Consider the following 23,166-nt stretch of genomic DNA (forward strand, 5'->3'; position numbering starts at 1 on the left):
TTGAAGATAGCGCGATCATGCGATGCGTTCATATTGTCTATTCATCGCTCGATGAAATCACATGGCATCATCGCGCGAGCGATATAGGGCGGCGCCTTAGAGTCCGTAACATCCCGGCTAGCTAGAACCGATATGTCCATATAGCCTCATAGCCAATTTGTCTAAAACTCCCATGTAAAACTGTAAACAGCTGGTCGCAGAAACGAATTCGTAAAAAACTTCTGTGAACTCGAAGGAACGTTTAAACGTTTGTCAAGTAGCAGAAACAACGAAAGTATCTATGGAACTGACTACTACTACACTTTTACATCATTACATACCTCAGTTGTCATTATGATTTATCAAACACGCTGCATTTAATAACGATGCAGGCAACACTGAGGGTAGGAGAGCTAGAGGTCGATCGTTAGACGTTTGACCAGCGAAGGAGTTCAAGTTCGTTCAAGTGTAGGTACACGAGTGATAGAATGGGTATCATCGACAGAGAAAAATGGAAACTGTTCCCAAAATGATATTTAGCTGCTAGGATTTTGAGCAATCGCCGCCATCTTGAAAAGTAATTAATTTTGCAGATTTGTGCATTTTTATCGAAACAGATAAATTTCTGTGTCGAAATGTCGATAAAATTAAAAATTAAATCTTCTGCAAATCTTTCAATACATATTTGGTATTTGGCAGTTGGGGCTCGGGTGCCAATCCATGGGGTCCGGAGAAGGACGACCAATTCAACAAGCCCAACCACTGGGACGGCATGTTGGAGGTGGTGGGCGTCACCGGCGTCGTGCACTTGGGGCAGATCCAGTCCGGCCTGCGCGGCGCGATGCGGATAGCACAGGTATCTTGAGGATCTAAAGTAATCCCTTCGCAAATTGGTCTAGCCTTCACCAAGATTTAAGTTTTAATTTAACTCTTCAAGTTATGTTCAAGTTTTCTCCAAATTTTTAATTTTTTCGCGTCATGTAAAAAATTATTTATTTCCAACAGTATTGGCGCATATTCACACAGACTATTCCCACTTCTGATGTTAGGTACCTATATTTTGAGTTACAATCATCCTATGATCATTTCAGGGCAATACAAACTGCCCATAGATCATTGTTCAATACCTAATGTAAAAAATTAATGAAAAGTAGTCATCTTCAGAAATGAGGTATTCCTCATTCGCAGAAACATTAGACATTTGGAACATGGAACATTCCAGAACAAAGTGATCCATGGTATCCTCTATGGTGTTTCAGGGCGGTCACATCAAGATCAACCTGAAGAGCGAGATCCCCGTGCAGGTGGACGGCGAGCCGTGGGTGGCGGCGCCCAGCGAAGTGGTCGTGCTCAAATCAGCGCTTAAGGTAACCTCTGCCAACCGAACTGTCTGCTACTCGAAACACTTGTCCAGATAAATCATTTCAACTTGGTCCCTCTATCATCTTTTACCGTACCGCAAGGCATCGCCAAGGTCTGCACCTGAATATAGTCGATATTCCACGGACACGTACAAGGCAATTTGCTTCCTCGTTTCTAATTTCGGCTTCAGTTGCCCTCTACTTTTAATATAGGTACCTACCTTCAAATAAAGAGTCAATAGGCATCTTCTAGGTTGGAACGCTCCAACATCACTTGCCAGATTTGATTGCAGCCAAGCGCTAGAATTAAATAAAATCTTCCTAGCGTTTGTCTCGGCTTAGACCAGAATTCGCTTTTCTGCTTAGTCTGTTGGCACGTGCATTAGCTTGTGCAATATTTATCCACTATGTCTTCGGAACCGCTGACAAGCGACGGGGAAAGTGTTGTTTGCACATTTCTGCTGGTCTGGCATAGTCCAGCAGTGCTGAGCTAAGGGGTTCTATGGTGGCATTGCCTGGTTAATCCAAAGCGTTTTCTATCCAATAAATTCCCTTTCTTTGAATTGTTTTACCTGGACAAGTTCTTACGTGGAAATTAGGAGTAGTTGATCTGATAAAATTAAAAGCCTTTGCTATGCTTTTTAAATGTTCCTTATGGTTGTCATTCCATGTGATATGTGTTTTGAATGTGCCTTGCTTGTTTAAATAATATGAGAAATTTTAAGATTTCAAGACATTTAGTCCGATGTTATGGCATGGCTAAATACAATGCATGATCACTAGAACGACAAATAAACGAGCTCATATCCAATCTCATTTTAAATTAAGAAAAGGATAGAAGATAAAAAATTCAATATGTTTGTGACTGACAAGAACAGAGGACAACGGAGAACTTTTTCTTGGTTCCTCTAGGGAAAAAGTTCTTCAGGGTTTCAAACCAGTACTAAAATTTATATCAATGGGAAGTTTATTTTAAAAATCAAGTCTATGTTAACTTGGGGTCAGTGTCGACAAAATCGTTCTGATACCTAGTTCTACCTAGTTAATTTAAGCCTAAGACTCTCTGTTTTCCACTGTTCTTGATGCCGTTTGCCGTACTAGTGGTGATTGGTGAATGCTGCACACCCATGCCCGTGTTTTCACTGCTCGAGACAGCGCCGGCCCTACAAAGCAATGCCATTCCTATTTTTTAACAATTTACCTACTCTTAATGTTACTGTACCTAACGTATGTAAAGAACCTTTAAAATCAACAAATACAAGTTAAAAATATATATATTAATAGCCCCTGACCTGTGGCATCGTAGTTCCCAAATATAAATGTTGATTGCGATGAGCCAATATAAATGTTTCTTCAAAACCAAATCCAAATGGGACCAAAGGCAAAATTAATTCTGTAAAATTGTTGTATAGCAAGCGTTACTTTATGGAAGTCCATGAACCACAAGCTTAATTTTAATTCGCCATGATCCGCCAAAACAGACAAATCTGTATGGTACAACGTACAGCATGCAACATGCAAGAAATACGCACCACCAACAAACAACACCACACAAATCTTCTAGAGCACAATCAATGTACGTTCCACTCCGACACCAGAGCATCCTCAGGAGATGTGGACTCCATTGTATACTGCACGTTGTACCGTACGGATTTATATGTTTTGGCGGATTATAGAGAATTAAACTTGTTGTTACTTGAGAATCCTGTAAACCAATGCTAGCCTCTCAGTCAATCATAAGAACCTGGTCGTCATTTCTCGTAAATTACATGTCCAACAATTCTAAGAGTAACCATCCAAATAAGGCAGAAGGCCAGATAAATGAGACGAAACACGAAAACTAACTAAGATCCACATAATACCAGCTTATTGAAATTGACCTATCAGTTTGGACAGCTTCTATGGCACAGTCAGAGGTCACACTGCTTAAAACCATAAAATAACTATATATTTTTGAAATCGAAGTTGCATGTTTGAGATTCACTCGCTAACTACAGTAATATTTTTAAAATTAAACACATTTAGCACTAACTGCGAAACACAGCCGGCCATCTTTTTTAGAGTTAGTTCCACAGTTTAAACCTAGATTAGGATAAACGTTTTCAAACTTTGGTATAGAATTCACACGAGGTTTAGACTGGAAATATTGTTCTAAATGGTGGTTTATTTTGCACTGCGAAAAAAACAAGAGTTCTTAAACCGTTTAAACTCAATCATACAGTAAAGTATTTGAAGAGTTTAGTTTGGTTTTGAGCGCTTATATCTTCTATCACGCGTAGAAACATCAAATAAACCAACATTGCATTGTCAAATTCATTTGCAAAATATGCTTAGACGTTCGAAGTAACACTTTCATTTCCACGAAAAACCTACTAGTTTATTTTACAGTAACTTGCAACTAAAGTTACGATCTCGTGACATCGCGTCCAGGGTTAACTTAGTGATCATCAGTAAATGAAAGCGAATAAATTCATTTGACATTGCTGCTTCAATGAGCTATATAAAAATAATATTTTGTAGCAAACCTTCAATGGATTAAAAATAGCCAAATGAGCTTGGTAGCTTTCATTAAGTGATGAGCACTATGTTAGCGAAGCACCCCGCAGATCGGTGAAACATTTTGTTTATGGATTTGACAACTTGCGAAGCCAGTCGTGTGTTTTCTAAAGTCCCTTCGCCGGTCACAGGCTGGAGCCGGCGCTGCCCATCGAACTAACATTTGCTTTGATGTTGCATCTGTGCTGACGAGAATGTTTGTTCAGTGAAAACGCGGCCTCTGACTCCGATCATATACACTTCGGACTAAATTGACATCTAAATTGATTTCATGTTCTATGCAAATCTGGGTCGATGTCCTCCGGAGCGAGGGACTCTATGCTCATTTTGTTCAATTACAATCAGATTCGGTTCTACCAACATTTACAATAACATCGGGTATTCCAAATTTTTTTAAGACTTGTTTCGAAACATTCATCATAAGTTCATGGCTGATTCCGTTGTACACAATCTCTTCTCTAAATTGACAGATCTCAATCTAGTGTTACCTATTTCACAGGAAGCATTATGGAAGGGATAGCATTATATTTAGATCTGAGATTTAACGTTAGTTTGGAGATGGTGTACAACAGAATCGGTCACACTTTATCGAGCCCAGGAAACGTTTTGAGCATTGACAAGTTTATAAGGCACAGATTTGTTAATCATGTCTTCATAACTCTTGAGTCTTGAGCCAAAAATTACACGTTTACAGACATAAAGGAATCGAAACTAGTCGTGATATTTAGGTTCAATCGAACTTTAATTGAGTAGGTATACAGAAATCTGTTTAGAGTAGTTTCGTATGATTCTTTGGCAAAATCTGCTCCAATCAGAATAAATTCAATAATTCATAACTTGCCATACTCTTAATTTACCAAAATGTAGTTACATGTTAGCTCGCTTCCATGTTTGAGTGCGTCGTCTCGGGGCGAGATGACCTGTGTAGAGTCCCTCGCGGGCACGGCTGTAGCGCGGTTGTGTGACCGGCAGGCGACGATGCTGAAGAAAACGAAGCGCGGGTCGGGCGCGGGCCCCGCGTCGGGCCCGTGACGCCGGCCCGGCTCAGTGGCGCGCGCTCCGCAGGCCACCATGCTGAAGAAGCGCGGCAAGGTGCGGCGCCGCAGCACGGAGCCCGCGCTGGCCGCGCCGCCGTCGCCGCCGCCGCCCGCGCCGCCCGACTCCTGAATCTGGCTGAGCGAGCGCCTCATCTGACGCCCCGGGCTCAGGGCCGCAGTCGGGCGCTCGCCGGGACCACCCTCCCGAACACCCTCAACTTACAGTACCTACTATTACAACAGATATGTAAATAAATTATTAAAGAAATATTATAATATAATAATACAATTGACAAAAAAAAGTTTATAGTTATTAGAAGTTATTCCTTTTTTTTTTAATAGTAATACAAATTGAGAACGTGTATAAATAAATATTCAAATATGTAACCTTTGTGTTTTCACTTTACTTGACCTTCCCTTCGACCGCTCCCACATAAATGATATCAGCGGGAGCCTTCAACGTAGTAAGTACTTACTTTACTTGGGTCCCTGCTGAACACATCCTGGACGAGTTCGCCTAGCACCGTCTCCATACAAACATAGTTTGGTTCTCATTTCAAAATTCAAACTCAATGAATTTTGTAGACATGTTCTAGAAACTAATATCTGCATCTGGGTTTTACCAGATTTCCGTAAAAACATCTACTAAGTAGTTGTAGATTAGTATGTAAATCCTTGAACGTGTCTAACTTTGAAACTAAACATTTTTACGGAAATCTGGCAAACCACAGACATCTTGCTATGAGGTAAAGCGGCAGATATTGGGAAAATTTTCATATTACAAGAAAGGGCAACGTGCAATTTATAATTTAAAACCGCGCGATTCCCTACGAGAGAAATTGAAGGAAATAGGTCACGGTACGTCCGCACCCCGATTGCCATGTCGGCATGTCGCGAACTGAATGTGTTTTGTAATAGATATGTACTACTTCTTCATCGAAGGTGATACCTGCTTTTAGCTTTGCACTTGGTTAACTAGCAAGTGCAGGTGATAATTGCAAGTGAAGTATGATTAGTTAAATCAGCGTGTAAACGGACATGCTCTTAAGTGCACTTACACCACCGTCGCGGCCGCGTCGTCCGTCATAGAGAATTCACCTCAAGAGTACGCATATAGGTAATTATTATAAGTCCCGCAAATTGCTATTGCGCTGGAACCATGTCTCATTAACATCTAATTTACATCAGCTCGAAACTTCAGTCTAGTGCTGATGCCACTAAAATGGTGGACACGCGCATTAGCAATTTGCGGGACTTATACAAGGTTTTGCATGAAAATAAAATCGCAAAATGTTGGCGGGGGACAGGGGGGGAGGGGTGCTTTATTGTGATTGGTGGTCTCGAAAGTCACGTAATCAAGACAATGTACCGAACGGGCGTGGGCCGACTTTTACTTGGCGATCGCGGGTGTCCGGCTATTAGTGACACACGGGTAGATATCTAGAGTAGAGTCGTTTACCGCCGTTTGCCATCGAACTGGGCGCAAACGGGGCGTCCGTGACACGTCGTGGTGTGGTGAGCTAGTGTGAAGCTATAGGTGGTCTGTGACTTACACTTAAGGTGACGCAGGCCGCTCAACCAAATCTATTTGCTTTTCACTTGACATTGTATGAGAAAGGTGAGAGGCACGATGATTTTCACCGAAATCAAAGGTTTAGGAAAAGTATTTTTGAGAAAAAACTACTGAATTTATGTTTGCAAAGTATAGTTATTTCAACTAATGAATAAATAAACTATGTCTAATCTTAAATTTCTTTAGAATTTTCATACCCCTAATCTTATTTATTTACGCCCAAAGTTGTCATAAATTTAGTGTTAAAATATGAATCTTTTGAGGCTCGTAACTTTAAAATCAGTATTTTTTTCAATGTTTCATATATCAATAAACCTAGGTAATGACGAGATTAACCGATATAATACTTAATTTCGAGCGTACAGTATCAAATAATGTAGTAATTACCCTCCTACGTTTGTATGAAGAAAGCATCGTCCTGAGCCCCGTTAACACTTGACACCCGAAAACTTGCGAAGTGATCACTCGTCACCCACTTCAATAAGGAAGTGCCACAGGTTAATTGCTTCATCATCGTCATCAACAGCCCACCGTTAGCTCATTACTGAGCACGGGTCTCCTCTCAGAGTGAGTAGGGTTTGGCCATAGTCCACCACGCTGCCGAAGTATGGATCAGCAGACTTCACACACCTTTTGAAACATTATGGAGAGCTCTCAGGCATTTTGCGTGAAAACGCACATATTTCCAAAGAGTTTGAGCAGCCCGGGATCATCAAAATCGGTACAGGTTTTCTCTACATTCAAAGATACGTAGGTATTATGGATTTGTGGAAGTATAATGAAACAGCTAAGTACTTAAGTAATATAAGAACTTTATTGTAGCCCAAAAATATAATACAAAAGCATAAACGTGATCCTCCATTGCTGCGCTTAGAGTTAGACCCACAGCATTTGCTTTGTATGAACCTATAAGGCATCATCCACTGCCACCCACTAAACTAAACAGTTATACACCCAAATAGACCGAGCGACGAAACTGACACCGTGTCTCTATGGCTTATTATCTCTATGGTCTATGCACAGCAATGGAAATGGACCTTAATAATTATTCTCAAACTGTCCAATGAAATAAACAAAATAGACAAATCATCACTGCATCGTGTCTATTAGCTTAACGAACATTAGAATTATTCTTATTAGCAAGTTATTCCGATAAAAGCTAACCGCACATAGCTTCACGCGCAACGCAACGCATTTTAACGATCCATCGGGGCGCCAAAGATGCGAATGAAAGTACCTACTTACTTACTTATTTTTTTATAAAAATGACGAGCAAACGTGCAGGCGGGTCACCTGATGTTAAGTGATAACCGCCGTTCGAAAACATATCCTTGAATAAGCCCATGTTGAAATCTAGTAGGAACACCGCCAAAGGGAGTTGGTTCCACAGTTTGCATGTGGAAAAATATCTGGCCCAACGGGCGGTCAAAGTGCACCATGTACCCAGGTGCTAAGGATGAAATTGCTAACGGTGGGGTGCGGTGCGGTTGTAGAAAAAGGAGGTAAAAAAACTATGATGTCATTCGCATTTTCAGCAAAAGCATGTGCTGTATTGAGCGATCAGCTTCAGACAACAGTTCTCAACTGGGTGAATTCGTCGCAACTCGTAATATACACAAAAAGGCTCAAGGTATATTGCGGCAAAGGCGACGCTACGAGACACCTTTTTAGGGTTCCGTACCAGAAGGGTGCCAACGGGACCCTATTACTAAGACTCCGCTGTCCATCCGTCCGTCTGTCTGTCAGCGGGCTGTATCTCGTGAACCATAATAAGTAGAGAATTGAAATGTTCACAGAATGTGTAATTTTACTGGCGCTATAACAACAAATACTAAAAATTTCAAAATTACCGCCATGAAATTTAAAAAATTAAGTCTTTTACGGTGTTACGGAACCCTTCCTGTACGAGTTTGACTCGCACTTGACCGATTTTTTAAAGTAATACACAGTACACTAAATAATAAGGACCTTTAATTAGTGAACAAAGAGGGAGAACCCATGTCTACCACCATTCATTATCAACCGATAGACGTCCACTGCTGGACATAGACCCCAGTCTTGCCCCGCCTTAATCCTGGAATGGCGACCTCACACCACAAAGCGCAGTGTTGGAAGACCACGGTCCACCGGTGGACAGAAGACATCAACGAGTCGTAAGGGGAGCTACCACCGTTATTGGAACAACATTCACTTTTATGAACACTTAAAAGGAGGAGTCCAATTTTCTTTTCCTATTACCAGCGAAGGCAAGAGATCATCAGTGGCTGGACGAATAAGAGGACGTAGAGACGACAGGGTAGCTGAAACCCAAAATGAGAAGACCCAACTTCTCTTAGAGGTTAGCGATGGCGATGATGATGATGATGATGATGATGATGATGATGAAAGTATAAAATATTTGTGAGAAACAATTTGTTCGTGAGGACGCGTCGCTTCGACTTCGCCGCAATCTGCATTGAGCCTAATGACAAAGCTCGACGCAAATGTCTCGATATTAAAAAATTGAATATTTCTAAAATATTTCCGATTTGCTTACTACACAAGTAGGTATGTACAGTACTTAAGCTTAAGTTGATTATAAACAGGAAAAATATAGTATCTTTCGTTTATCGTAATATATATTTTATCTTTTTTTGAGTTTCCTTACAATAACGTGAAAGCATAGATTTCTATATCCGCTCTTCAATAGGCTACTTGACTCATATCTAATTTCGTCCAATAAATGATTATTTATATAGTATTTTGCTTAAAACAACGAAATATATCAATAACAATTATTAAAAACGCAGGATGGATATATAAATCCAATTTAAAAAAATACAATTTTTATTTTTATTTGAAACGCAGAAAACGCTGTCAGCCATGATGTGACGTCATTAAATATGTAAACAAAGAAATGTCACGCGGGGACTAACGTAGTATCCATATATATAAAATTTAGAGTCCTGACTAACTTATATATCAACGCACAGCCTAAACATCTAAACAGCTGGGCCTAGATACATGAAATTTGGTGAGTGTGTTCTTTGTAGGTAAAGAGAAGGTATCCACTAGGAAAGGATTTTTTGAAATTCCACCTCTGAGTGGGTTAAATGGAGGTTTGAAATTTATGAAGTCCACGCGGGCGAAGTCACGAGCATAAGCTAGTTTTTATATATTTCTAAAAACTCATAGTAAACGTAAAAAAATATCGTTTTCTCTTTATAAATTGAATAAGTTATTAAGTAAGACTTACAACAAAGTGATCTTTGCAAAAATAAATTTGGGTTGAAGTCGTTAGTCATATAGGATCCATTTAAGCAAGTCTTTGCGTGTTACGTATATTTATTTCACTGGGCACTCTAATCCACAACTTTCCTGTGGTCTTTATCGATGCGTTTTTTACATTCTCGGATGATGCAATAACGATAATTACTATATTTTTCATGTAAACTAGTATAGAAGTCATGTTTATTAAACTTTGGTAGGTTATGCTCAGTATATATAATGTACTCTGTGGTTATGCTGTTGTTTACAAATGCATGACGTCAGAGCACAGATAATCTATCGGCCAAACATGGCCGACAGTGTTTTCACCTGTCTAAGAAAAATATTTTTTTAAATTAAAGTTTTACGGTTTTTAGGGCGCAAAAAAATATAGTGTTAATTTTTTTGATATAATAGGACAAATATTAACCATTTAAGACCAACTTAAAAAAATTGTCAAGTAGCCTATTGCGCATGAATGTCCATCAACGGCGCGTACAGACTACAGTTACAGTAGGGGGGTGTTTCCCAGCGGTCAGGATGATAGGGATGATGACTACCAGTCAAAGTGTAGTCAAATTAACTTTATCAAACGTCAAAACGCTTGCTTACAGCGATTACGCGCTGCACTTCCGTCATCCGAGTTCTATGCGCCGTCCGTGAGAATACCAGCGATTATGGACGACATGTGTCATAAGCTCCCATACAAAACATAAAGGAACGTATTTACACGGACTCGGATCGGATGAGTGCGTAACCGCCGTTAGTATGGGAGCTTGTATGACATACGTACATGTGACATTTGACGTACTGTTTGTTAGCAAATTTAAAACTAGCAGCGAACGTAAATTTTACGAATTTTCAAATACCCTCTATTTAATAATTACTAAGAAATAATTTAGTTTTGGCATGGCATCATCCCCATTCCGGACTGTCGCGAATGAACAGCGGGCATACCATGTGGCCACACTTCTAAAGGTTCCAGAACACATTCGCCCAATTTGTTCAGCAAGTGCTGGCCTATGCGTAAACGCTGTTTCTGTAGTGCGCCAAGCTCTTTCAATGTTTGTGTGAAAACCGAAGCGTATGGGCAGTTAGTTATACGCAGCAAATGGACGCCAAATATCTTGAAGCGACACGTTCGCCGAGTGCGTTGTGCCAATGTGTGCTAGCCTCTTTAAACATTAGGCAGAATGCGTGTGACGTAGATATATAAAATTTGCATCATGTGCTTTTACTATATGTTTTTTTGTACATCCTCAGTTCAACAAGTTAAAAAAAATCAAAAATACAACATTTTTACACAACTATAATATTATTACATACCTATTTGTGAAAATTAGTGTAAAATATTCTTTAATTTAGTATTAATTAACATACAAAGTAAAGTTTTTCCACGTTAAAAAAATATATTGTAAAAATAAAGTTTTTGGGAATAAAAGTTTTTTATAGTTAATAAATAATCGACAAATCGCCAACTTTTCAATTGCCCAATAAACTTTAACTGATAAATAAGTTTGACATTTTGACAGATCATCAATACAAAACTGTCAAAATGTTAAATTTACTCTTTAGGTAGGTATTTGACGATAGAGCTTAAAACTACACAGCTTCTTTATAATATTTTCCTTGAAATGAAAGCTCATTTTCTCATGCCTTGTGAAAAGTTCTACATATTTTTTTTTTCATATTTATTATTTTTACATTACATTCAAAGACTAGACTTAAATTTTAATATCCTTATTATTATACAAAAAAAAATATCTAAATCCATCTCTGTCAAAGGATTATTTTTGATGAAAAAATAAAAGCCACAGTTTTGTGTGTAACAACCCTTATACTTAACAACGATCAAAAAACTCCATTTAGCTGCAAGCACAGCTTACTACATCTGAAACAAAAATATATGATAAATGATAGCAACATACGACTATTGACTCACTTAGTCAAGTTTCTATCATAGTGATTTAATAATTATATCAACTAAATATCTCTCAAGAAACGAACAATATTTACTATGTAATTCAAAATTGTAATACTTTAGTTCTAGAGTAAATAAATGCAAGTAAACTTAAAAACTGCATCACAGGTTTTCCACAAGCTTCCAAAGATGGCGCTGATAGTCAAAAACTATTGCATTCCTTGTGGTCATTGAATAATTTAAAAAATAAATGTTTAAAAAAACAAAAAAGTTACCGTCGTTCCTTCAATAAGTAAATGAATGATGTTTTTGTAAAAAAAAAGTTACAATATGTAAATACAAGTTATTTAATCGTACGGCAATGCTAGGTCGCGCTATGGGTGTTTTTAGCTCGGTGGGGTATATATGCAGGCGCGGCTGCAGTACTGTCGGAAGTGTATTGTCTAGTGTGATGCCACTACTGTCGACCACCGCCCGCGGAAGGTCATCACGTGACGTCACGCGCTCGTTAGGCGACGCCCCAGGAGCGTGCGCCGCGGCCGCTCGCCCGCGCGGCTGCGACGGCTGCGGCGCACATTCCTCGGGCGGGCCCCTATGTAAACCTTACGCGGTTTTCATTAACTCGTTAGCTTAGCTCCGGTTTAATATTCGAGCACTTCTATACCATGGCGGCGAGAATACCCTCGAATGCCAGCTTTTTGTACCGGTTTTGTATCTAATATTTTTCTCTATGCATTGTATTTTCTATTTTACGTATTATCTGTTGGCAAACCAGTAAAATGAAATAAAAAATATACTGTATTATAATCTGTAGCCGCCTGTAATCTATCTAAATATATAAAAGTCCTGACTGACTGACTGACTGACATAGATATCAACGCACAGCCTAAACCGCTGGTCCTAAAGACATGAAATTTGGAGGGTCTATTCTTTGTAAAGAGTAGGTATCCACTAAGAAAGGATTTTTCGAAATTCCACCCCTAAGTGGGTTAAATGGGGGATGGAAGTTTGTATGAAAGTCCGTCATTTTTCAAGTTATTTGCATGAAAATTGGTATTTGGGTTTTCGGTCACAAATGAAGAAATACGTGTTTCAGGATTTTTGGAAAATTTGCCCATAATTATGGTAAAATAGGGGATGAAAGTTTGTATGGGAAAGTTTTAATTATTGATATTATAATTGACTTGAAATTTGGAAAGTAGGTTTTTTCTTGAGGTTAGGTGTCAGCTTAGAAACGACTATGAGAAAATTCCCCCCCTTAAGGAGTGAAATGGGGGTTGGAAGGTTATATGTGTTATTCGGTGCTGTTCAGAGTGCGCGTCCTGATGTTATAATGTGTTTCTGAAAAAAAAAATGCCATTTGTTTCCTGTAGGCCACGCGGGCGAAGCCGCGGGCAGAAGCTAGTTTGAATTATAAAATAACTTGGCACCTAGGATTTCAATAAATTAAATTTTGTTGGTGGTTCAATAAAAATAAAATAATGAAATTTCTTTTGTGTGCATGCTGTGACAGTGTGCACTGTGCAGGCCAGCTCTTGCTTACCGACCTGTACAGTATGGTATAGCGTCGGTCGGCCGAGTCGGGTCGCATTGCAACAGACAAATCCGCCTGCTATGCATTTTATATGAAACTGCGCGTACTGTACTGATTAGTGCAGTACGCGCCAGAAAGTAATGTACATCGGCCTTTTGTCCCCGGCCCGTTGTCTCTGTCACTCGTACCTATATGACGTTTTGTCGGTCTCAACGACAGAGACAATAACCTACAGATCTGCTATCTCCTTCTAAAGGTCGATGTACATTATTTTCTGCCGCGTAGTGTACTGTAGTAATGTTCGCCGCACCGTTGCGGCCCGACCCATCTCTAGAGTCTGGCCCAAGCCAACTTAGCCAAGTTTATCATGTATCTCCATTCCCGTATCTCCTCCAACTAAGCGTACGACAACAGTGCAACGGGTGGGGGTTTGAACGTGACGTTTCGGATATCGACGGTCTCCTATTACCTAGTAGGCGCAGGTCTGCAACAGCGGCGCGTGCGCCTCGGCCGTGTAGTTGCGCACGGTGCTGAAGGCGAAGGGCGGGAACTTGCTGGGCGCGAGCTCGAAGGCGCTCCACTGGTCGCGGCGCGTGGACACGGCGTAGCGGCGCCACACCAGCTGCCAGTTGCGGTGCGACCGCACCGTGCGCACCTGCAGCTCCTGGGGAAACAGACACTTCGCTACTCGGCGCGAGATGGCGCTGGGCGGCGTGAAACGGTACGGCACAGCGCGAGATCGCGATGAACTGTGAAACCACCTACGAGATTTCAACTCTCGCATATCCAATCCACTCTTCGCCTCGCTGGTGTCATACCACGTCAGGGGAGGCAAAGTAATTTTATAGTCAACCTTACAAACCTGATGATGCGAGTTATTAGTAAAAGTCCCGCAAATTTCTAATGCGCGTGACCGCCATTTTAGTGACGTCAGCACTAGACTGAAGTTTCAAGCTGATGGTATATTTTTATTTCGGCTGATGTCAAAATGACGTCATTTCAATGTTAATGAGACATGGGTTCGAGCGCAGTTTTGAAACTTATTGCTAAGGCGTTATATATTATAACGAGCGAGTCACTGGTTATAATATAGGAGTGAGAGGTGCTCACCAGCTGGAAAATTTGCTCGTGCGGCTCTTGCGCCTCCTTGCGGCGCGCGCGGAACCGCGTGTTGGTCGCCGGCGTCTTCTCGCTCGCCGCCTTCTTAATCAATATCACCACCTAGTGACAACAGACACCAAGTTTTCATCAACTTTCTAGTCACCAAGTCCCATCAACTTCCTAGTCACCAAGTCTCATCAACTTCCTAGTCATCAATCATGAACTTCCTAGTCACTAAGTTTTCATTAACTTTCTAGTCACCAAGTCTCATCAACTTTCTAGTCACCAAGTCTCATCAACTTCCTAGTCACCAAGTCTCATCAACTTCCTAGTCACCAATCATCAACTTCCTAGTCACTAAGTTTTCATTAACTTTCTAGTCACCAAGTCTCATCAACTTTCTAGTCACCAAGTCTCATCAACTTCCTAGTCACCAAGTCTCATCAACTTACTAGTCACCAAGTCTCATCAACTTCCTAGTCACCAAGTCTCATCAACTTCCTAGTCACCAAGTCTCATCAACTTCCTAGTCACCAAGTCTCATCAATTTTCTAATGGCAAGTCACCAGGTTTTCATCAGCTTATAAAGTGATTAAGAGTAAGCCAGCACTGCAAAATTTCACCGCGCGGGTTTTCCCGCAGGTATCTGTGACATGGAAATTATATGCAGCCATTCACACGTATTTTTTTCAGGAGTGCATGCCGCTTCATACAATTTCCATGTCACAGAATTCTCCAAAAAAAATCGCGCGGTGCGCAGTGCGGGTTTAAGCCTAAGGCTGAGATCTATTGAGCGCACTTTGACTTTGCTCAGACTTATGATCGAGTTAAAACGAAACAGATTTATGTGAGCAAAATCAGAGTGCGCTTAATAGATCTCACCCTAAGAGTCTCCTCATATCGTTGATGCGGAATCTCCTTGAACGGGTCCGAAAAAGCTTTGTCTATGATATTAGAGTTGAAATTGACGTCGCTCGCCTTGGATGACGTGACGCGACGACGCGACGGCCGCTAGGAATACGATGATTTACCAATTTGCCGGTCGCATCCGTGCGGCGCTGATAGTAACGGTACGCCTACATTCAGTTCTCACCGTGTCTCCGACCAGGCGGTAGTGGCCGGACATGATGCCGAGGCTGTTCTTGGTCTCGCGGTACTTGAGGTGGGCCACGCAGGCCGCCGGCTCCTCCGCCGTCGTCCACATCAGCACTAGCCCTTCAGGGAAGAACCTGTACCCGTAGTACAAGATTGTACGTCTCACCAAACCAAACCAAATTCGAGAGTCGAAATACTTCCGCGTTACAGTAAACTGGATCTTAGATGCCTTGTTTTAAAGCTAAAGTTTGTCTACACTTCTACAGCCAGTGCTCCAAGCGGAAACATTGCGAAATTAAATCAGTGGCATTGAATATTTGACTTCAATTCAAGGCTGTTTAGGTCCATTTTACTGTAACGCGGAAGTATTTCGACTCTCGAATTTGGTTTCGTTTGGTGAGACGTAAAATCTTGTACTACGGGTACTGTATAATCCTTCAAGCTCAACTAAAACGTATTTTTAACCGACTTCAGAAAAAGGAAGAGGTTCTCAGTTCGACTGTATGTTTTTTTTTAAATGTTTTTATATGTTTTTTAAGCGATTACTCCATCAATTATGAACCGATTTTGATAATTATTTTTTTGTTCTGTAGGACATACGTCAGAGGTGGTCCCATTTTAATTTGGTAAAGATCTGATTAATATCTTCGGAGATGGAGAATGGAACTCCTCCATTAATAAGAGTAAATTGCTCGCGATCAGTGTAATAGCTTTGTAAACAGTAGCGTTTTAACCAGGCATAGCATATTTTTAACAGACTTAAAAAAAAGAAGAAGGTTCTCAATTCGAATGTATGTCTTTTTGTATGTTTGTTACGCGATTGCTTCTTAAATTATGAAATTGAAATTATTTCTGGCTGAAATATTATTGTTATTATTGAAATAAAAAATATAGCCTGTATTACTTCTGGATAAAGGAGCTTTCTAATAGTGAAAGCATTATGAAAATTAAAGTAGGTATACACAGGTAATTTTGAAGGAATAAGAGAGAGATGTCAGGGTCAGGTCTTACCTGAGGTATCGATAATAGTCAATGAGGTACCACGGGCGATAGAAGTGGTCCTGGAAGCTGTTCTCGCCGTGGCGCAAGTAGGTGGTCTTGCTGATGTAGCAGCCGTTCAGGTTGAGCCGCGCCCGCTCGATGTACATGTGCCGCCAGTTGGCGTAGCCGTGGGCGCGGGGCGTGCCGCACTCTATGCCCCACGTCCTGCCACCATTGTACCAACATACAGTACCCGCCAGGAAATATTGTACATCGGCCCGTACAAAGAGATGGCAGTTTCGTAGTCACATAGGTATGAGTGACAGAGACAACGCTCTACGAAGCGGAAATCTCGCTATCGATGTACAATATTTCTGCCGGCTACTGCATATCAAGCAATGAGTTGGGAGGGGCGAAAACCACATGATACCACCAGTAGGGCGATTGTCTAAAACCTGCATCAATCATTATTACAATCTCAATTGTTCTGATTGGCTGAATTAGTGCGATTCTTGTTGCAATAATGCATTGTAGCCAATAGTGAGCGAGCGTTAACCAATCAGAGATGATTGCGATCGTGACATTGTAGCGGTCATCCTCCCGCAATCGCGCAGCAGTTGTGAGAGTTTTTTTCACGCACATACAAATTGTGGAACGAATTCCTTTCAGAGGTGTTCCCGGTAGATCTTAACGTGGAGATTAACCGGCAACGCATTAGTGGTTTCTCTCCACTTCACTTCTTTTATCTGCACTTCGTAACATATCTTAATCATAGTTTTTATAAAATTCATAAGAGACAATTTGACCTCTGTAAATGCAACCAAGTGTAACTGTGTTGTTTTGACTTATCCAAAGAAGCACAAGTTAGAAGAAGATAAATATATTTGAATTTCAATATGGGCCTCATGGGAATTTCAATATGGGCCTCATGGGAATTTCAACCTGTGACATACTCACTTGACACACATGCATCGCCACAGGTCGGGCTCCCTGGCCGCCACGTACAGGCCGCGGCAGGTGGCGGCGGCGCGCTCCAGGGAGCCCGCGTCCATGTCCGCTCCAACCACCCAGCGCAGCACCAGCTGGACCACCTCGTACGGCAGCCAGGAGATGTGGGCGCCCTGACAAACGCATCCAAAACAATTTATCAGTAGGAAACAGGAAAGTGAAGCCTGGAGACTAATTTATTTTTTTATTTTTTATTTTATTTTATTTTATTTGACTAACCAACAACATTTACACATACACAAGTATTTACATACAAAAGGATTTATAACTAAAGGACACATAGCATAAACGTTAACAACTGGCTAGTACAAAAGATTTAGGTACAATGATGTTATGACTTTAAAAGGCAGTAAAGTAAAGCAAAAAGTAATAAGGAATTAGCACGTTAAATCGGTTAAGTCTCATTACAAACTGATTAATTAGCTCCCTTTCGTAGGGAGATAATGACGTTACGACGAAAGCAGGTTGTCGTAGAATTAAAAATATTTAGCTGTCGATCTTTCTGATGAAGCGTATTAAATTGATGACAGATGCGATTGAGGAAAGAGTGCGTCGCAAAAACAGTGCGGCAGGGCTTTTGAAGGTTTCCCCCTCACCTTGGTGTGATACTCCGGCTGGAACAGATGGCCCTTCCGTGCGAGGACCCTCTGCAGCCGCGCCAGCAGCTCCTCGCCCTCCACCGCGTCCTCGTCCTCGCTGTCCTCCACTTGTTCCGAGTGACACACTTCTTCCATTTCATATTCCTCTGCAACACAATTTATACGCAAAATCTGACGAAAGCAAACAAAACGTATACATTAATTATTTAAAAAGGTTTCAGGAAAACCCCGACTGCAGTTTGCACTGCATCTCCTTCAGCCCACACATCAAACCACATAAATTCCGCCATTTTGATTGTTTAAGGACATCAAGACGAATCTACTGACGTATCATTTATCAGTATCGGTTGAGCCGTTTAGTAGTTGCGAGCGGTCATAGGAACGGACATATAATACGGGTCAAAAATATAACCCTCCTTTTTAGTCAGGCTAACGTTGACTAATTAAGTGAGTAAAGCCGGTTTGTCGTACATGTATATTGTATAATGGAATTTGTAATATTACCTTCTGGAGTGTCAGGCCTCAGTTCAGAGCCTTCGTACAGTCGTGTCTCCACATCGGGCAGGATCTGTATGGCGCGCTTGTAGTGCTGGATGGCTTCATACAGCTTGCCGCCACGCTCTAGCTCCACGCCGCGTACAAATAACTGTTTGGCCTTGAAAACATGGATTTTTGAAACATTTTTTAACTCTGCATAGATTAGGTTTTTGTATATGACGGCATCTGGTGACAACACAAACTATCCTCAACTATGGCAACCCTCACTAATTATGAAGTCATAATATCAACGTCTCCAATGAGACTAGACAACCCTAACTAACCCTACCTAGGTCGCTACACCAGTCCCAGACCAACTAATATCTAGCTATTACAACCTCAACTAGTCCAACCAACAGGAACCACACGAGTAATCAGTTGTTTAACGCAGTGTGTCAGAATTTATAGCGTCACCACAACAGTGGGGACGATGATGTAATGTTCAATGAGCAAACTGTTTACAACCAAAAGACGCCGCTGCCATAATATATTAACAATATGTGGCCGGCCTAAATAACTACAATACCTTCTCCTCGTCAGTAAGCTGTGGCGCTGGTTCCCGCGGCTGAGCCGGCTGGGGCGGCCGGCTCTCCTTGTGCGGGGACGGCGTGGACTCCAGCTCGCGTTGCCATTGCTCACGGAACACTGTTAGCTCATCAATATTCTTTGGCTGTAGAAAGAAACATTTTCTGTAGAAGGAAGTCTTTATACTTGAATGAGATTAATTTTTTTTGGCACATTAACTCCCCTTCACACTTACGAATCGTGAAATATAAATAAATATATACTCATTTGTTTGGGACCATAGCACAAACACAGTACACAGCACAAAACACAGCAAAAACATACAGACAAAAAAAAAGATTGCAAACACTAAGCCCAGTACTGTTTTCCACTGCCGTTACAAAAATAAGAATTCATAGTGATAAATTGTCTTATAACCATATGAAAAATGAATTATAGAGCCTCAATAGCTCAACGGTTCAGGCACAGACTGAATTCCGAAAGGTTGGCGGTTCAAACTAGAGGTGTCAAAAAATAATGTACCTAATAAATTTATTAAATATATAAATGTTTTCAAGATATTCGTTTTTAGATTAAAACAAAATTGAATACAATATATAATAAGTAGTGAAAATTTGAGAAAATCCTTCCTAAAAAATAACTCAGGCGTTCGATCTTTGATACGCCGCGCGCGGCGCGACCGAGCGACGATATTAGAATAAAATATATTAGGTAGGTACAGCTGAATACAAATATCGTCGCGATTCGACGGTGAATAATTATTACATCGAATTTTCGTATTGGCCTGTTACATGTTGACTGTGATGATACGAGTATGCGGCTAGTATTTTTATCATTTTGTTTGTTTCGTAATAAATTTTGAATGCAGTTTTATTTATTTGTGAACTTGAGTGTCGATAAATATTTAATGCGAATAATTGTAGAATAAAATAATGTAGATTAGGTACATTTTTGTGTTGTGATAGATTTGTGTCGTGCGTTAATAATACCTATTATAGTAGATTTGTTCTTTTTGGAAATACTTGCGTCATTTTATAAATCGTATGAGAAAATGTTTTTCAAAGTGTAGGTATTATCATACATTTAAGTATTATAGGTAATAGGTTAGGTACGTGAAGTGGTATTGTTCTTTTTAGAAATCATCATCATCATTTTATAATTCGTATGATAATAAATATGTAGAAATGTATGATAATAAATATAGTAGTTACCTACTAAAAAGATTTTTTTAAGGTAACTAGGTAAACTTACCTACCTATTGTATTGTAGGTATCTACTTGACATTGCTTTATCGTTCTACTTGTTTTTATTTTTACATACATAGGTAGGTACTAGGTACTGTATTCCGCGACAGGTTGAGATGGCAATCGGGGTATGAGGCGGGGGTGACACCCCGCACACCCGCACGTCACCCTCGCTCGCCCGCACTGGGTTAGCACAGGGGCCGTGCGGGTGTGCGGGGCATTCCCTCCCCGATTGCCATTTCGACCTGTCGCGAAGGTATGCATTGGGTACCTATTAAGAGTAAAATTTAAAATTTAAATCAATCGAGTTAAATACAAGCTATACCCTAGTTCTCGACCTTATTGACGGTTATGAGAAAGTTGTTTTTTGTCATATTCTTGTTCAGTAGGTATCATTCATAGATTGTTAAAATGTTGTTCCCTATGTCAATAAGGTCGGAAATCGCTTGCACCCATTTATCTGCTTGCGCCTCATGGTGAAATCGGTGTAAGCAAATCTCGACCTTATTGACGGTTATGAGAAAGTTGTTTTTTGTCATATTCTTGCTCAGTATAATTCATAGATTGCTAAAATGCTGTTTTCTGACGTATGTCAATAAGGTCGAAAATCGATTGCACCCATTTTTCTGCTTGCGCCTCACGGTTCAAGCAATTTTTTTTGTGTAACAAAATAATGTAACGTTAATAATTATTAAATATTTGTCTGTAACACGTGATAATATTGTGATACACACATGAACCTGTATTTGACACCTCTAGTTCAAACCCCACCTGTTGCACTATTGTCGTACCTACTCCTAGCACAAGCTTTACGCTTAGTTGAAGGGGAAAGGGGAATATTAGTCAAGATTAGTAGGCTAATATTCTTTTACAAAATTTAAAAAAATAACCATATTATTATAAATGCGAAAGTGTTTGTTTGTCCTTCAACCATGTCCATGTTGCTACAGAGCAATGGATCAACAAGATTGTTTGCATACGTTGAAGACGTGGAGAGTGACATAGGCTACTTTTTCATTGGCTAGTTTTTCAATAAAACTAAGAAATATTACATGAATATTACAAACCTCGTCATCAAGTTCCAGTTTATCCAATGCCTCTGTGGCATCGCATACCGAGTGGTTGGAAGAGGAAGACTCCTCCTGCTCCTCACCCTCGCAGTCGCCGGCCCCTCCCGCCCCCGCACTAGCACCTGAACCTGCAGCTGAAGCCTAGAAATTATTTTTTTCAGTGTGATTTGCGATCAGCCCGGAAACTTTTAGCAAATTAGTTAAAGGCTACATGTTTTGTAGAGGCTCTTTAGGAGCTAGCCAAGTATATGACTATCAGGAACCTAGGTCACAGGGCGTGTTTGCGATGAGGAACTAGATGGCAAAAGGAAACAAACGAATGCAGCACCCTATTGGCTGGCCAGCGCGTATTGAGGCCTGTATGAATGAGCAAGACAGAGCTTCGCTTCTGTCAGGTATCCCACCACACACACTCGCACACACAAACACGCACGGATATATATTTACAGTTTAAACATGTCTTTATTAGAAAGTCTGACACCTAGATGGTGGGAAACAAAACAATACGCTAATAACTATGATATAATCCTCTTCTTCCGCCTAAACATTTAACTTTTAGCAACAAACAAGGTAATAACAATAATAATAAACAATATTGCGTTGTTACTTACCATAGCGGTGTCTCAACTTCGTGAATTTAATGTTAGGTTATTATTCAGAATACTTTTCTTAAATCTACTTCTTTTTTATATTATAGTCTTGCTAGTCCTTTGATATTTCTTTGAAGAAATTTGAATATTTTAGTACCTAAAATTGTTCATTGCAAAATGCAAATTTTTAATTTGGCAAATCACAGATCACTAATCTGTCTTGTCAAATGTCATGCAAATGCCAAATGCAGCATTGCCATTCTAATTATTTTCGTACCTTTTTCAAATAGTTAGGACTGTTTTAATATTTTGTACAAGTCAGAAAATCGACAAAGCAAATCCAACTTCAAAGTAGCGATTAACATGCAATGAGGAAGTTTCAGGACGAACGTTCCATAAAATTTCATAGATGGCGCTGTGTACTGCACCCACTAAAAACGAAAAATAATACCTATAGGTATTTATATGATTTAGCCAGAATGTCAGCATGTTCGTTGCCAACTATTCCAGCATGCTCTGGTACCTAGCGTACAACCACTCGGTATTGGGCCAGGGTGTCTCTGCAGTTTTCAACAAGTCTTGAGTTAACAACCTCAGAGGACAGAGCTGAAAGAGCTGCCTGGCTCTCCGTATCTTTTATTGAGGTTGTTGTTTTGCAGGATGTTTTTCGTACAAATTATTATAGCTTAAACCTTCGCTCGGAAATTATTTTTCGTTTTTAGTAGGTGCAGTAAACAGCGCCATCTATGAAAATTTTATGGAACGTTCGCCCTGAAACTTCTTCATTCTAAATATAAATGTAGTGGAAACTCTATGGTGCGATTAACTGATTTTTTAAGTAAGCTGGCTGTGCTGTAGCACCATGCAGCACCATATATCGCGTAAAAACTCATTTCAACTTTTTGTTTCTTTGTCATCAAAAGTATGATTTTAGTCCTTATTTTAAAGTTGAACCACCGTACTTTTGACATGACAGTTAACCCATAGAGTTAAATTGGCGCGTGAGGACTGAGGAGTCATTTTGTACGGTCATTTTACGTTTTTAAGGCTGTTTCAGTCGACACGTTCGTAGGATTTGCCACCTATCATCTGGCAACCTTGCTCAAATGTCATTGTCTGTCCCTTGGATGGCGAGAACTGGAAGTGTCTTGGTCTAGCACATAGAGATAGTATACATAGAGGTAACCATAACGTGTTGCCGCTCTTGTA

At 40.4% G+C, this 23,166-nt stretch overlaps 3 protein-coding genes across 9 annotated transcripts in view; 1 reads left to right on the forward strand and 2 right to left on the reverse strand.

The window, feature by feature from the left end:
- Positions 1–5,320, forward strand: part of LOC117986021 (diacylglycerol kinase theta) — a 53,960-nt gene extending 48,640 nt beyond the window's left edge. For 4 of the 6 annotated variants that reach the window (XM_069501167.1, XM_069501164.1, XM_034972825.2 and 1 more), the window contains 3 exons: positions 679–835; positions 1,239–1,346; positions 4,962–5,320. In XM_069501167.1, coding sequence (XP_069357268.1) covers positions 679–835; positions 1,239–1,346; positions 4,962–5,063 — 367 coding nt within the window. In that variant the 3' untranslated portion in view covers positions 5,064–5,320. Of the gene's footprint in view, positions 1–678; positions 836–1,238; positions 1,347–4,868 lie in introns of all 6 variants that reach the window. The other 2 variants (XM_069501166.1, XM_034972827.2) reach the window with 1 other exon arrangement.
- Positions 1–23,166, reverse strand: part of Lsd-2 (Lipid storage droplet-2) — a 97,629-nt gene that overhangs the window by 38,052 nt on the left and 36,411 nt on the right. The gene's annotated exons all lie outside the window — the stretch shown is intronic.
- LOC117986022 (F-box only protein 9) lies at positions 7,302–22,162 on the reverse strand. The gene is made up of 12 exons (XM_034972828.2): positions 21,979–22,162; positions 21,365–21,508; positions 19,055–19,198; positions 18,496–18,646; positions 17,989–18,137; positions 17,342–17,505; positions 16,415–16,609; positions 15,402–15,537; positions 14,318–14,428; positions 13,677–13,871; positions 8,272–11,643; positions 7,302–7,543 (listed from the first exon to the last, which is right to left on the reverse strand). Exons 1-10 carry the CDS (start codon positions 21,979–21,981, stop codon positions 13,677–13,679), a joined length of 1,392 nt encoding a protein of 463 aa, XP_034828719.1. The 5' UTR covers positions 21,982–22,162; the 3' UTR covers positions 7,302–7,543; positions 8,272–11,643.

This window comes from Maniola hyperantus, chromosome 10 (genome assembly GCF_902806685.2).
Source record: "Maniola hyperantus chromosome 10, iAphHyp1.2, whole genome shotgun sequence".
Taxonomy (NCBI): Eukaryota; Metazoa; Arthropoda; class Insecta; order Lepidoptera; family Nymphalidae; genus Maniola; species Maniola hyperantus.

Coding starts and splice junctions, on each gene's coding strand:
- LOC117986022 (XM_034972828.2), bottom strand. Junction 18,138..18,495: donor GAGGCCTGACACTCCAGAAG/GTAATATTACAA, acceptor ATTGTGTTGCAG/AGGAATATGAAATGGAAGAA. Junction 17,506..17,988: donor AGCCGGAGTATCACACCAAG/GTGAGGGGGAAA, acceptor TGCGTTTGTCAG/GGCGCCCACATCTCCTGGCT.